We start from the raw sequence: 13,972 nt of genomic DNA on the forward strand, positions 1-13,972 counted from the left end.
CCTCTTTGGCTAACGAGAGCCAAAGAGCTTGCATACTGGCCACTAGGTTGTTTTGCTTAATAGAAAAGTTTTTGTACTTTTGGCTGCCGCGCTGTCGGTACCAAGTTAAAAACAAACCATTAGTGTCAAACAATATTTAAAATAAAGCATTATTGAAGCACTAATATTAGGTTGTTGATGTTTCTATTTATTTTACCATTACCTAGTGATTGATTAGTGAATTAAGTATAACGGAATAAAACTCAAGTTACGTAGTTCGGAAACGCATTTTATGAAGTAATCGAATCATAACACTAACGAATGGTTAAAAGGAGCTGGAAAACCGGTCATATATCAAATTTAAACAGACACAGTCAATCTTACTAATATCATAAATGCGAAATTTTATATGGATGTTTGTTAAAGTTTGCAGTCTAAACGACTGAACGTATCTGTATGATATTTGGCATTGATGTAGAGCATAGTTTGAAAGAACACATGCTACTTAGTTTCGTTTTATTTTATTATTTCACGCGGAAGGAGTCGCGAGCGAAAGCTAGTAAATAATACGACACCAACATTTTCAGCACAGCGTAACTTTTCACTTGCAACGAGAACAATCTACATTAATTAGCAATGAACAGACGAATATCAATTGAAATCGCCAAACAAAGGCATTCAAATAAGTATTAAATGAACGACGTACAAAGGGAAAGTTAATTAAAAAGACTCTAATTACACCAAGGTATCAAAAAGCGTACCAATACGAACTTGGCGCACATTGTGCGCAACGTCCAAATATTTGTCAATTATTGGTCAAAGTTTTCCCCATTTGCTTTAAAGTTTGTGTACGGTTTCATTTCTATACTATTACTAGATGTTGCTCGAGACCTCGTTCGTTTTTTTAAAAAAGCTTATGTAACTAATATCGTAACTTTTTAATGGTAAAAGAATTTTTGAAATCGACGCAGTAGTTTTGGAATCTAATACATACAAAAAAAATATTTCCTCTTTATAATATTTATAATTAGTAGTACATGTATATAATTCCTTTTAGATAGTAAAGAGGAAAGATTTGTATTTGTGTATGTATTGAAATAACTCAAAAACTATTGAGATGATTTCAAAAATTCTTACGCTACAAAGCTACGTTATCGTTGAGTAATGTTACTCATATGTATGCTATATCAAGTGAACGAAATCAAGAGCAACAGCTAGTATATTAAACAACTTAAATTATTCATACAAAAAACTGCAAAAATTTAAACGCTAATTATTTCACTCAACCTGTCTGGCATGTACAAATGAGCGAAATGTGTGGAAAAAGCGGCCAACAGCACAATCTGAATATGGTAATAGTAAAGCGGTACTCGCATTGCGGCGAGATAAGGAATTTTATAGCGTAAATCTGCAACCGCCCGACGGTACACGGGAATAGGCACTTCCATACGAAACGCGATAAACATATGAATACTATGACAAACACATTTGGTTGGATCATTGCTATTATTTCCTTTTTCCTCTAATCTCAGGTATTTCATAACATTACATACAAGATTTAACACTGCATTAAAACTATAAGAAATAAAATAACAATATCAGAGACAGTGACAACTGAATTTTTATAACAGATTTGTACTATTTTATCTATACTAATATTATAAGGAGGAAGGATTTGTATTTTTGTATGTATTCAATAAATGTAAAAACTACTGGGTCAATATAAAAAAAACTTTCACCATTACAGATGAAATTTATCTGTGAGTAATTTAGGCTATATTTATTGTTTCTTTAATTCCAAAGGAGCAAAGTCGCGTGCAACAGCTAGTATTATAATGTTTATAAAACAATTATATAATGTTCATCCAAGCTTTATAGTTTTGTTACAGTAACCCAATATGCTTATTACAGGCTTTTAATTTTGTCATTTGAACTGCTTTACAAATAAACATGGTATAAGGTTAAACTTAGGAATAAACTGAGTATAAGTAAATATTAGTACAAATTTTACTTGTATTCAGTTTATTCTTAAGTTTAACATTATGCCACATTTATTTGTAAGGCTGTTAGAGTTTTACATACATGTGCATTGTTTTAACTGAATAGTATAACTGTCAGGACCAAGACTACGTAAAAAAAACCTTATATTACTTTAACATTAGGATTATCACTATTTAATACACCACTAGGGTTATCTTAATTACAAATGCATAATACCAACATTCTAGACTTTTGTATTAAATTAAATACATCTCTAGTTACAAAACATAATGTACTTACCATGAACAGTTAGCTCCGAGTCCCGATTCAGTTCATACAGCCGTAACGCCTCATCTAACTCAAGCTGTGTTGATATCGTGCATGGATCTCCTTCTTCATCTACCCACTTCATCGTAAACACCTGAAAATGATCAAAGAAGATGTTGAAATATTTCAAAGGTCAAAATATAGGCAATATGCTTGCTTCATTTTAGACTAGCTTTCACCAGTGACTCCATCGGCATAAAATTAAAAAAACAACAAAGGCAAATAGCCAATGTATTCTTCCAGACTTCCTGTACAACTATAACTTAATAGAGATCCATTCAGTGGTATAGGCTACAATCTCTAACAAACATCCATCCATCTAAACTTACGCATTTATAATATTAGTAAGAGGCAAGATTGTAAACTCTTTTACTAACCTGATCAGGTAAGAATCTACATATTGCTATCATCTCCTGAGTGAACTCCTCGAGAGTTATGTTATGTTTGATGTATGTTATCATTACATCTCCACTGTACACGGTCTTTACACGCACGTCATTCGCGTGGTTGTCTTGTACCAGTTGAGTTGGCATCATATCAGTTGTGTTAACACAAGTTCAAAAGATTGGCACTTTATCACAAAAGTTATTCTGAAAATAATCAGAAATCAAAGTAAATATCTTGCCCATAACTATTACGTTTGTCTAAAAGCCTAAAGTTCAAGTACACAATTATAACCTTCTAAGGCGCTTCGCTCTAAAAATTAAGCACCCATTAATTAATTCATAACCGTCACTAACAAAGTTTAATGCCTCTACGCCTTTTTGGCGGATATATTATAGACAAAGGTGCAATAACATGGTTTACATTCTCATTACATGAATCATTTTCAAAGACACACCTGCCTTAAACAAATAAGATTAGAGAAGAGTAACATTATCTGAGTGTATCAGTAACTAAAAAATTTCATTAATCAAGTCGTAAAGTTAATAATTATACTGTACCTAATTTAAAAAAAGGATTATCAACAAAATTTTGACACAACAACATTGAGTTGACAAACTGTCAGATTCACATTCCGGGAGTTTAAAAGCGGCGAAAAAGGAATGAATGGTAAACTTTAAAGTGAACACAGTTAAATACTTGGACTCTCTCTAACATCTGCTTATAACTTTAAGAGTAAGTGGGACAAACTCATAAATTGTTCATGTGGAGAAAAGATAAGTTTTGACGTCAACAGTAAAACGTTTAGAAATACAAAAAATCCATAGTTTTTGGATTCTCCAAAAAAGTAGGTCATTTGTGTTATGTTATATATGATTTTGGTAAAATCATGTTTGATATTTTTGCATCTTATTTGTAGACGGTTAACAATAATCCTTTAGGCGTAAAAAAGAGTAAAGATATAGTTGACAGAACAGTTATAGTTTTAGAACGCATTTACTTATGTCAAAATTAGCTGCCATCCATAGTTGGAAGAAGGCTTTTTGATTTACAAATTAAGTTTTTTCTGTGATTAAAAATAACATCTGATCTTTAGTTGTCAATTTCTGTAACATTTAAATTAATCATGGTAAAAGCATTTTTTTCTATCCTCGAGATACGATTCATGTATAGTTTATGATTGATATTTATATGTTTTGGATGACTAATACTCGATGTTACCGATGGGGTTTTTGATATAATTCTATGTCCCATATTTATTTCAGACAGAACAACAGATGGATTGTGCGTTAGACTTAATGCGCCGGCTGCCACCCCAGCAAATTGAGAAAAATCTAACTGATTTAATTGACCTAGTCCCAAGTCTTTGCGAAGATTTGTTGTCGTCAGTAGACCAACCGTTGAAAATAGCTCAAGATCGAAGCAACGGGAAAGATTATCTTCTCTGCGATTACAACCGCGATGGAGACTCGTACCGTTCACCATGGTCTAACACATATGACCCACCACTTGAAGATGGTTCAATGCCTTCAGAACGGTTGAGGAAACTGGAAATTGATGCCAATCATGCATTTGATCAATACCGTGAGATGTATTTTGAAGGAGGAGTAAGCTCTGTTTATTTATGGGACATGGATCATGGTTTTGCAGGTATAGAACTCATTAATTTGTATGTGGCAGGTATTATATATGTACAAATATGCCTATGTGATCTTTGACTGTATGTTTTACATCTATGTCAAATTTAAGTACCATCTGTTGACCCGTCTGGAAATCTGTAGTATCAAACATCTAAACTTTCACATTTATAACATTATTAATTAATATATGACATCTATTTTTATTTCTCAATGTCAATATGACAAATTTAGCTGTAGGAATGTAGCTGGAAGGCCCCAGGTGTAAAATGCTTATTAATGTCTCAATCTATGTTGAAATGATATCAATATGCAAAGAGATATATTAAAAACTAGTTGTTCCCATGCAGCTTCATCTGCATGAAATTGTGAAAATTTTATTTTATTGTTTACATTAGTCAAATTATCAAAAGCAAATGTCAAAATGACTTGACATGACAAACCTTGGCATTCTTACTTCCTTGATGTTGGCAGCAACTTATGGTCTCTTTCCCACATTAAGGTTTTTATCCAAAATATTTACCCCCTAAGTTTAATGGCGTGAAAATATGTAGCCTAAAGAGTGATGTAAGTGTAGTGTAGTGGCTTTTTATTAAAAAAAGAATTATTCAAAAATATGCTGTGATTGCTAACATCTTAGGCAACAAAGAAGTGAGTGTTTATGCTTTAATAGTATAGATTAAAATATAGATGGCATAAAACTTATTAAAACTCCATCATGATTCAATCAACGTTAAGAATCCTGTATCCCTTTAATATATTAATTTTTATGTACATGCATTTAATTGGATAATTTTAGGTGTGATACTTATAAAGAAAGCTGGTGATGGTTCCCAAAAGATAAAAGGTTGCTGGGACTCAATCCATGTTGTGGAAGTTGTGGAGAAGAGTTCAGGCAGGAATGCCCACTACAAGCTGACCTCAACCGCTATGTTGTGGCTTCAGACGAATAAGGAAGGCAGTGGCACTATGAATTTAGGAGGAAGCTTAACTAGACAGGTAAAAAGCCCCTAAGAATGTAACCTACAATTTTACTATTTTTTATATAAATTATAACACGGCTAAACTCACGTGACAACATTCGGTGTAAGCACCAACAGTTTCAAACAATAACACCACCACTTCATTAGCCATGTTCTAAATTATGTAGTACTAGCTGTTCCCATGCGGCTTCATCCGCATACAATTTTATTTATTGTTTACATTTGTCCAATTATCAATAGCTAATGTCAAAATGACATGACATGATGACAACCTTGCTTCCTTGATGTTGGCAACTCATGGTCTCTTTCCCACATTAGGGTTTTTCTCCAAAATATATAAGTTTAATGGTGTTAAAATATATAGTCTAAAGTGTGACGCAAGTGTATGGCTTTTTATTAAAAAAAGAACTATTGAAAAATATGCTGAAATTGCTGACATCTTAGGCAACAAAGAAGTGTGTGTTTACGCTTTATTATAATAGTATAGATAGTGTCTCACGAAAGTTTTATTAAGTTTATTTACCATTTCTGTTTAATATTGCCATCATTTGCTTTACTAACAGGGAAAAAAAAACAAATTTATAAAATAAGATTTAGTACATCTCTAGAATACTTGTTAAGTATTTATAAAGTTATTTTAAGAGAATTGCATAAAATCTTAATAAGCCTATGTGTTCTTCCAGATTATTATTATCTTAACCTATGTCAAATTTTAGTAATGTCCATTGAGTTCTGCTCCCGACAAACAATTATCCATCCATATAAACTTTTACATTTCAAATATTAATAAGATAACTTTATTACAATATTATGTGAGACAGATAAGCCAGGTCCAGTAGAGATATGTAAAATCTACCTACCCTATCTGAATGTGGGTGTGAAGTGTTACATTTGGTCATTTAGTTATTTGTTGCAGGCTGAACAAGACTCTGCAGTGAGTGATGTCACCCCGCACATTGCCAACATCGGCCGCATGGTTGAAGACATGGAAAATAAGATCCGGAATACACTCAATGATATTTATTTTGGTATGTTCTTTTTTTTTTTTGTTACTGAATGGCCACTGTTTGCCTTGAAGAGGCATTTACAGATTCACTAAGCTTGAGGTGGCCGAAAACAGGTGGCTCTTAGCCTAAACCTTGTTTATGAGTAACTAAGCTCGAGGGCTCCCTCAGGAGCCTTGGCATGAGCCATACCTTCGTTATTATTACCGGATAATATAACAACTATATATTATGTGTCGAATAATAATAGCGTAATAATCTATCTAATCATAAAGAGGAAAGATTTGTATTTTTGTATGTATTGAAATAACTAGAAACTACAAGGCTGATTGCAAAAATTAATTCTCCATTTAAAAGCTATGTTATCAGCGAGTGACATAGGTTACACTTTTTATTATTTTTTTTAATTTTAGGATTCTCAAATTCTCAATCACAAATGTCAAAATTACCGTTGTCATATTAACCTTGCTTTCTTAATGTTGGCAGCCTGTAGTTTATGTTCCCTTTCCCACATGAAGTTTTTTTTTCAATTTATCTACCCCCCTAAGTTTAATAGCGTAAAAACATATAGGCTAAAGCATGTTATAAGTGTAGGGAATTTTATTAAAGAAAGTATTATTCAAAAATATGCTATGATTGCTGACATCTCACGCCACAAAGTAGAGTGTGTTTACGTTTTATTATATTAGTATAGAAGTATAGATGGAAGGATAGGTATTTAAGTAAATTTAATTAAAATTCAATTTCTAGGTAAGACGAAAGACATAGTGAATGGTCTGAGGTCGGTGGTGCCAGCGGACGTGGCGCGCAAGACAGCTGCTCTGCAGCACGACCTCGCCCTCGCGCTGCAGCGGCGCAACGTGGTGCGCGCCGACTGAACTCACATTGCACATAGGTAATTTTAAACAATTAATATAATTGTAACTAGCGATAATGATTTAAACACTCCACTAGAGATCTCGCCAGCAATGCGCGCGAAACCTCAATCCTCCTAATGACATTGACAACTGTCAGCTAGGGACGTGACTTTTATACCGATAATCTAGTGTTGCGCCAATTCTACAACACGGTATTAATTTTCTTAACAGTAACTATGTATTTACTAGCTCTCGTGCGCCTTAAATATCTGAAGTTTCAACCTCTCCTACAATCTATTTTACTTTAATACCAGCTCTTGCTCGTGACTTCGTCTGCGTGAAATGTAAAAACTAGCATTTTAATGATGCAAGAACTTTTGAATTTATTGTTACATTTGTACAATTTTCAATAGCAAATGTCAAAATTCAAATGTACAACTGAGAATGAAGACCATACCATACTACCATTACAATGGCAACGTCGCTTCTTTGATTTTAACTTGTTTTTTCCCTTTCCTGCATTACAGTTTTTTCCAAATTATCTACTCCATAAGTTTAATCGCGTGAAATTGTATAGCCTAAAGCGTGACGAAAGTGTATAGTTTTTTGTTCAAAAAGGAATTATTCAACACTATATTAGTGTGATTGCTGACATCCTACATAACTAAGTAGAGTGTGTTTACACTTTATTATATCAGTATAAATATAGATAAATAGATACTTTTATAAAAATATAGATAAATATATACTTTTATTTATACTATATAAAGGTCGCCTGCGATTTGACAGCGCGTGATTTAAAAAATAACCCCATCGTGCATTGCTTCCCGTCAAAATCGATCCAGCCATTTCCAGATCACCGGAGCTAATGCAGCCTTTCGGATTTTTTTTTTTAAATAATTTAATATCTTTCCAGATGAGATGGAGATATTAGATGAGTATTAGCAACGATAAAAATATTTGAGACGCCAAAGTATCCACGGTACAGAATGTGAGAAAATATTAAAAAATTATTAAAGATAAGAAAAGACATTTTTTTTGTGTTTTTAATGCATCATAAGCGATGTTTTTAATTAATGTTCTGTATTATTCGAAATTATTTTTTTTTATTTTGTGATGTAAGCATGATTGTGTATCTGTACTTCATTTTATTATCTATAATAAATAACAGTTTTATTTATCTTTGATATTTTCCATCTCATTTTTGCAATTGCATTTTATCGCTTAGTATTTTTTTCTATTGTAAATTAAAGAATACTGTATTTGTAATTAAGGTATACCTAATAAGAGATTCAGTATAACGATGATCGCTGAAACTTATTATAATAACTGTTTTAATTTGCCAGTTTTAATTGTAACGAAGTGTTTACTGCTAACAATAGAATGGATTGTATTTAACTCCGTTTATACTAGCATTAAATTGGCCTCTCTAAATAAAAGATTTATTTATCTGAATTTGGGTTTTTATTTCAATGTACCATGCCATTTATTGACAAATTTAGTTATATCGTTAAAAGTTTTTGTAGTCGATTAAGAATGTTTGTTTGCCACGATTTCAAATGTAAGTTTCAAAAGCTATAGTGTATCTAAATAATTTAGATTAGATTGACAATTCATTTTAAATTTAGTAGGGATGGTTGTGTATAATCTGTCATGAATCATCGATTTTCGATTTTTATTATAGAAGTTGGGATCGATAGATTTATAGTTATAACACATAAATTAAAAAAAAAACACTGTTTTCTCAAATTAATAATGACCATGACATATAATGAGAGTAAAAGAATGTTTATTACTACTACAGCCGTATGTAATCGAATTGGATTTCGCTATTATTTATGTCATCGCTAAATTCTCTTAAAATGAATTAACACTAGAATTGTCCTATAAATTAGTTAATAAGAAAATAATAATTTTAGTTGAGTTCGATAATTATTTAAACCGAATATCGATACTTTAAAATTGTTCGCTAATGCGTGTTTGTTACACGATACCTGTTTATTACGTATGGCATTTACCTTCATACAAATTGAATTGGATACTTCATATGCGTCATTTATCAAACTAATCTATCTTATTTAGATAAACTATAGCAACACTGCATTTGTTTACGGTTTGATTATTACTCTTTGGTTTTAACTGAAGTATTATTTGTCATTTTCAATCAATTGTCAACGATTATTTAAAGTTTGTGTTTGTGTGCCTTTTATAATAATATTACGATATTTATTACATTTTTTATATTAAAATGAGCAATGTTATTGATTTAATAGACGACTCACAGGTAAGTTAACTTAGTAGCATATTTTGTTGAACGAACATAGATAAAACAGAAACGGATAGTGGTTTAAATTATTAAAAAAATACAGACGAATTGATGACCTCCTACTTTTGGGAAGTCTGTTTTACTTTTTAATATGGTTTTCATATATGCCGGCTTTTAAGTTTACTAAGTCGCTGAGCTGAATACCATTTATGGTGTAGCTGAGCCTACCAGGGTGTACAGCGCGCTAACCTGGGGCCGCCAAAATATTTGAAAAAAGTAATACGAATTTTAATTTTCTGCTATTTTAGTTGTAAAGAATTTTTTGAACGAGTTTTTGAACAATAAACAATTGTCTATGTTATATGAAACATGTCTGAATACAACACAATGTAACGAAATGATGAGGATTTTTAAAAAAATAATATTGCCTGTATACAAAAACATGGATGAAAGTTATAGTAAATCAGAAAAATTTAATAAAGTCGTAAATAACACTAATAAATTAATAATAAGAAATCCGAAACAAACATATTCTCATATAAAAGGCTTCATTGAGATTTTAAAGTTACATAAATCTAAGAAAAGAGGAGATTTTGTAACATTGGCAACAAATTTAAAAGGTACTTTACATAGCTTTTTGACTTAGTTAATAATGTATGTCTTAACCTCAACGGCAAATCCAGGGGGTCATGCCCCCCCCCACCAGCGCTGTTTGGTCAAGAGCTTGACAAAACTTATTTACATATTTTGTCAAGCTTTTGACTTGACCACGACTATGTGTCCCCCGCTGGGCGCCAAAGCTGGATCCGCCCTTGCTTAACTTAGTGTAATTCTAGGAAACAAACTTGAAGAGGGCAAAAAGAGAAAACCTGACTGTGCTTTAAATAATAATAAGAAGATTAAAACATGTATTAATTTAGATAATTATGAACCACCTATAGTAGTTTTAGATGAGGAAGATGATGTAGTTTGTCTTGATGCTATAAAAAGTAAAAAAAATAGTGATTGTCCACAAACAAATTCATTGTTATCAAATTCTACAAATTTAAATACATCGAATGTAAATGAGAATGGTTTCAATCCAAAAATGTTAAGTAAAGAAAATCCCCTTTTAATACCGAGAACTGATGTAAATCATGATTCTCAGGATTTTGAGATTCATAAATTAGAAAGGTTGATGGCTAAATTTAGGAAAAAGATTATTCATTTGGGAAAAAGAGAAGTTCTGAATGATGATGGTACATCTCCATATATCATACGTGAGAAGTAAGTATTATCATTTCTTCTGTAATAAAAAATACATACACATCATGTAAAAATGACATTTAAAATATGCTTTTGAGTTGAAAGTCCACTAGCTTTGCGACTCCCTCTGCTAAGATTAAAAAATTTATACAGTGGTGGGCACTACCATCATTTTAACATCTTAGCACGAATAGGCCGGCATGCCCGGTGTAATACCACGACCACACAGAAGACAGGCGTGAAATGGATGCAATTCCGTGTTTCGTCTGATGAGTGTGGAGGCCTAATTTAAGTCCCTTTCTGTTTACCACCCTTTTCTTATAAGGAGAGGATGGGAAGAGGAAGTGGATTTAATGGAGGAGGAGATACATAGGAAGGGGAGACATCCTCTTTATGTGCGTCTCCTCCTCTGTCGGATAAGGGTAGGCAACGCATCTGCAATTGCGGATGTCTATGGGCAGCGGTCGCTTCGCCATTTTGGCGGATTCAGGTGGCCGCTTGCTCGTTTGCCACCTTATGTTATAAAAAAAGAACAAAAGTTATTATATTATCTATGCCAAATTTCTTTTATGTCTGTTCTGCCATTTAGGCTAAAAAACTCTAATATCTATCTATACTTTCATTTTTATGATATTAGTAAAATTACTAATAACCTTATCTAAGTGTGCCCTCTTTATTATTACAGATATCAAAAGACTTTAGTTAAATTATATAAGAAATGGTGTGAAATTGTGGGAACAGATTTTGTTAGGAGTAAGAAATTAACCCTGAAAGTACAAGATGGACACCCGCCAGGACCAGTTAGAAGACTTGAAGAGTTTTTAAATAACAACACTGGCAGTGACGGCTGCCCTCTGTTTCCTGATTTCAATGATGTTGTGGAATGTGTACTTCAATCTAATAGACAGGATGGACTTTCATGGAATAAAGCAAGAGTTATGAGGGAAGGTAGGTATTTAAAGTAATTTACACAATTTAACAAAACAACAAAGCTATATTTTTTATACCTGTTCAGTCACTTAGGGTGGAAGAATCAGTCACACAAGCCATAATTAAAAAAAGCTCCCCATAGTCTAAGGATCCATTCAGACGGTGCATAGACCAGAGCAGATTTTTCTCTATATCAATATTATTGTAAAGAGGAAACATATGTATTTTTGTATATATTAAAATAACTGCTAAGTGGATTTTAAATATCTCACCATTAAAAAGCTATGTTATCAGTGAGTAACAGGCTACATTTTTTTATTTGATTTGGACGAAGTTGTCGTTAATAAAAATACGCTTTTTACAATTGCAACAAAGTTAATTTTTTTTTCACATATATTTTCGTGTGAATTACAAAAGCAAAAAGACATGTAGAATAAATTGAACCTTGTTTCAATTGTGTATAGTTCAATTTAAATTGCTTTCTGCTCTTCTGCGCTCTGGTCTATGTAGCTTGATATTTCTTTAGAAGTATAATTGTTAATCTAAAAATGTGCAATTTTTCTTGTGACATGTATACTTGTTTAGCCACAGCATTATTTACTCAGTGCGGTCGCGCGCTTCAAAAGCGGCGGAAAAAGCAAGAATGGTACCATCTTATGACAATGGTGGAACAAGAAGAATGTTTCGTAGACCCTGCAGATACGAACCCTGAGCTTGAGGCGCGGTTACAAGAAAATAAACGACGGGCTGTAATAAAGGAATCTGCAATTATGAAGAGGTACCTAAATTGACTTTTAATATAATAAATCTAGTCAGTTCTAAGCATAACAGGAACTAGTTATTTCTTTTGAGATAAATGTGTTTATAATTTTTGTATCAGAGCTAACTATTGAGAATAACTATAATTTAATCTTGTTTATACACATATTAAAAAGAATAACATCTAAGTCAGTATTTAGCATTTTTTTACTAATTATAATAATCATAACTAAATTAATTAAACAGGTCCCCAGAAAATAAGCAAAGCCTATACAAGGAAATTTATTTTTGTTTAAATATTTGAAATTATTTCCTAGTAACTTGTAAGCAGAACTGAATAAAAGACTATCAGATTTATTAAATTACTTAATTTCCTATTTTAAATGATTTTCTCAAATTTAAATTAGAACAATTGTTTAATATAATACAGAATGTAAAATTTATTTTTAGATTTTCGTTACTGCAAGATTCAACATGGAGAGATAAAAATAATGGAGAATCAAACACATTAACACGAGATATTGGAAATACAATAAAAACTGAGGACATCAAAGTTGAACAGAACATTGTTGAAGTGAAACAAGAATGTATTGACATTGTCAAACAGCTTGAAGAACTGGGTGATAGTTACACAACTGTTGTACAGGATATTGAAGATCCTTTCCTTGTTGTTGAAATATCTGATACTTCAGATGAGGAATAGATCTGGTCTCCACAGCTGAAAAGAGCTTACAAATTGATCGTCTGGTGCTGTCTTAAAATTATTTTAACATAAGTCTGTTATTAATGTATGTTTCAAATATCTTTACGGTTTAGATAATCAAGTTATGCAATATTTTGCGTAAATAAAGAGGACGCAAAGGCACAGTTTAATGCGAGCGTCTTAAGATTTTGTATTTGTTATAATCTCGTATTTTTTTTAAATATATTTTATACTCAGGTCTTCTTTTATCTGAGCTCAGTGGCCCGGAGTAGAATCATTATTTAACATACTCATATCTTTAGTTATGTTTTTCTTACAAAACGTTTTTATTTTTGACAAATGTTAATCTTCATTAGAATTTAGGTTATATTTTAATGTATGTATTGTTTATATGTACATTACATGGGGAATTAAAAACGTTAAATAAAAGTTCATTGTACTTATTTGAAATAGTTTAAACGTGGAATTAAAAACAAACAACTGTCTGTGTTCCTCCAGACTGTCCTCTACTTGTATACCAAATTTTATCGAAATACGTTCAGCCGTTTAGGCTACAAACTCTAAAACATCCATCCTTTCAAACTTTTGCATTTATTGCGTTTGAAGATTGATTGTCACATAGAATGTTTAGCCAAATGGCTGTTACCTCCAACATTTATTTAAAGCATTTGCTTTATCTAGATCCTCTGCTTTGACTGGTTTTGCACCTCCATAAAATTAGCATGTATTCGATTTAATTATTTTTTCGTGTTCCAAATGAACAATCTTACGTTCTTATGAAAACGTGATGTGACCTGCACATTTTGAACGTTAAAGATATGTGAAGTCAACCCGCAGGCAATTTTTTGGTAGTATTGAATCCCTCAAAGGGGATATGTACAGAATACAGACTGATAAATAAGTCTTACTAAAAAAGTT

The 13,972-nt window shown here is 32.0% G+C and overlaps 3 protein-coding genes across 4 annotated transcripts in view; 2 read left to right on the plus strand and 1 right to left on the minus strand.

The window, feature by feature from the left end:
* The window catches only part of LOC106105187 (atypical protein kinase C), a 122,147-nt gene extending 119,001 nt beyond the window's left edge, over positions 1–3,146 (minus strand). The window contains exons 1-3 of one of the 2 annotated variants that reach the window (XM_013285448.1): positions 3,128–3,146; positions 2,664–2,876; positions 2,260–2,380 (exon numbers count right to left, since the gene is read on the minus strand). In XM_013285448.1, coding sequence (XP_013140902.1) covers positions 2,260–2,380; positions 2,664–2,822 — 280 coding nt within the window. In that variant the 5' untranslated portion in view covers positions 2,823–2,876; positions 3,128–3,146. Of the gene's footprint in view, positions 1–2,259; positions 2,381–2,663; positions 2,877–2,964; positions 3,062–3,127 lie in introns of those variants that run through there. The other variant, XM_013285447.1, reaches the window with a different exon arrangement.
* A 541-nt stretch (positions 3,147–3,687) lies between these two features.
* LOC106105096 (F-actin-capping protein subunit beta) lies at positions 3,688–8,602 on the plus strand. Its single transcript, XM_013285324.1, has 6 exons — positions 3,688–3,799; positions 3,936–4,320; positions 5,107–5,306; positions 6,207–6,318; positions 7,045–7,189; positions 8,068–8,602. The coding sequence occupies exons 1-5, from the start codon at positions 3,797–3,799 to the stop codon at positions 7,170–7,172; spliced, it is 828 nt and encodes a 275-aa protein (XP_013140778.1). The 5' UTR covers positions 3,688–3,796; the 3' UTR covers positions 7,173–7,189; positions 8,068–8,602.
* Positions 8,603–9,443: 841 nt separating this feature from the next.
* LOC106105165 (death domain-associated protein 6-like) lies at positions 9,444–13,384 on the plus strand. Its single transcript, XM_013285403.1, has 5 exons — positions 9,444–10,037; positions 10,254–10,683; positions 11,348–11,610; positions 12,178–12,370; positions 12,802–13,384. Exons 1-5 carry the CDS (start codon positions 9,773–9,775, stop codon positions 13,052–13,054), a joined length of 1,404 nt encoding a protein of 467 aa, XP_013140857.1. The 5' UTR covers positions 9,444–9,772; the 3' UTR covers positions 13,055–13,384.
* The last annotated feature ends 588 nt before the right edge of the window (positions 13,385–13,972 follow it).

This window comes from Papilio polytes, unplaced genomic scaffold, assembly GCF_000836215.1.
Source record: "Papilio polytes unplaced genomic scaffold, Ppol_1.0 DF823177.1, whole genome shotgun sequence".
Lineage (NCBI taxonomy): Eukaryota > Metazoa > Arthropoda > Insecta > Lepidoptera > Papilionidae > Papilio > Papilio polytes.

Coding starts and splice junctions, on each gene's coding strand:
- LOC106105096 (XM_013285324.1), top strand. Junction 4,321..5,106: donor CATGGATCATGGTTTTGCAG/GTATAGAACTCA, acceptor GGATAATTTTAG/GTGTGATACTTATAAAGAAA. Junction 6,319..7,044: donor ACTCAATGATATTTATTTTG/GTATGTTCTTTT, acceptor TTCAATTTCTAG/GTAAGACGAAAGACATAGTG.
- LOC106105165 (XM_013285403.1), top strand. CDS start 9,773: ATGTTATATGAAACATGTCTGAATACAACACAATGTAACGAAATGATG. Junction 10,038..10,253: donor ATTGGCAACAAATTTAAAAG/GTACTTTACATA, acceptor GTGTAATTCTAG/GAAACAAACTTGAAGAGGGC. Junction 12,371..12,801: donor GAATCTGCAATTATGAAGAG/GTACCTAAATTG, acceptor ATTTATTTTTAG/ATTTTCGTTACTGCAAGATT.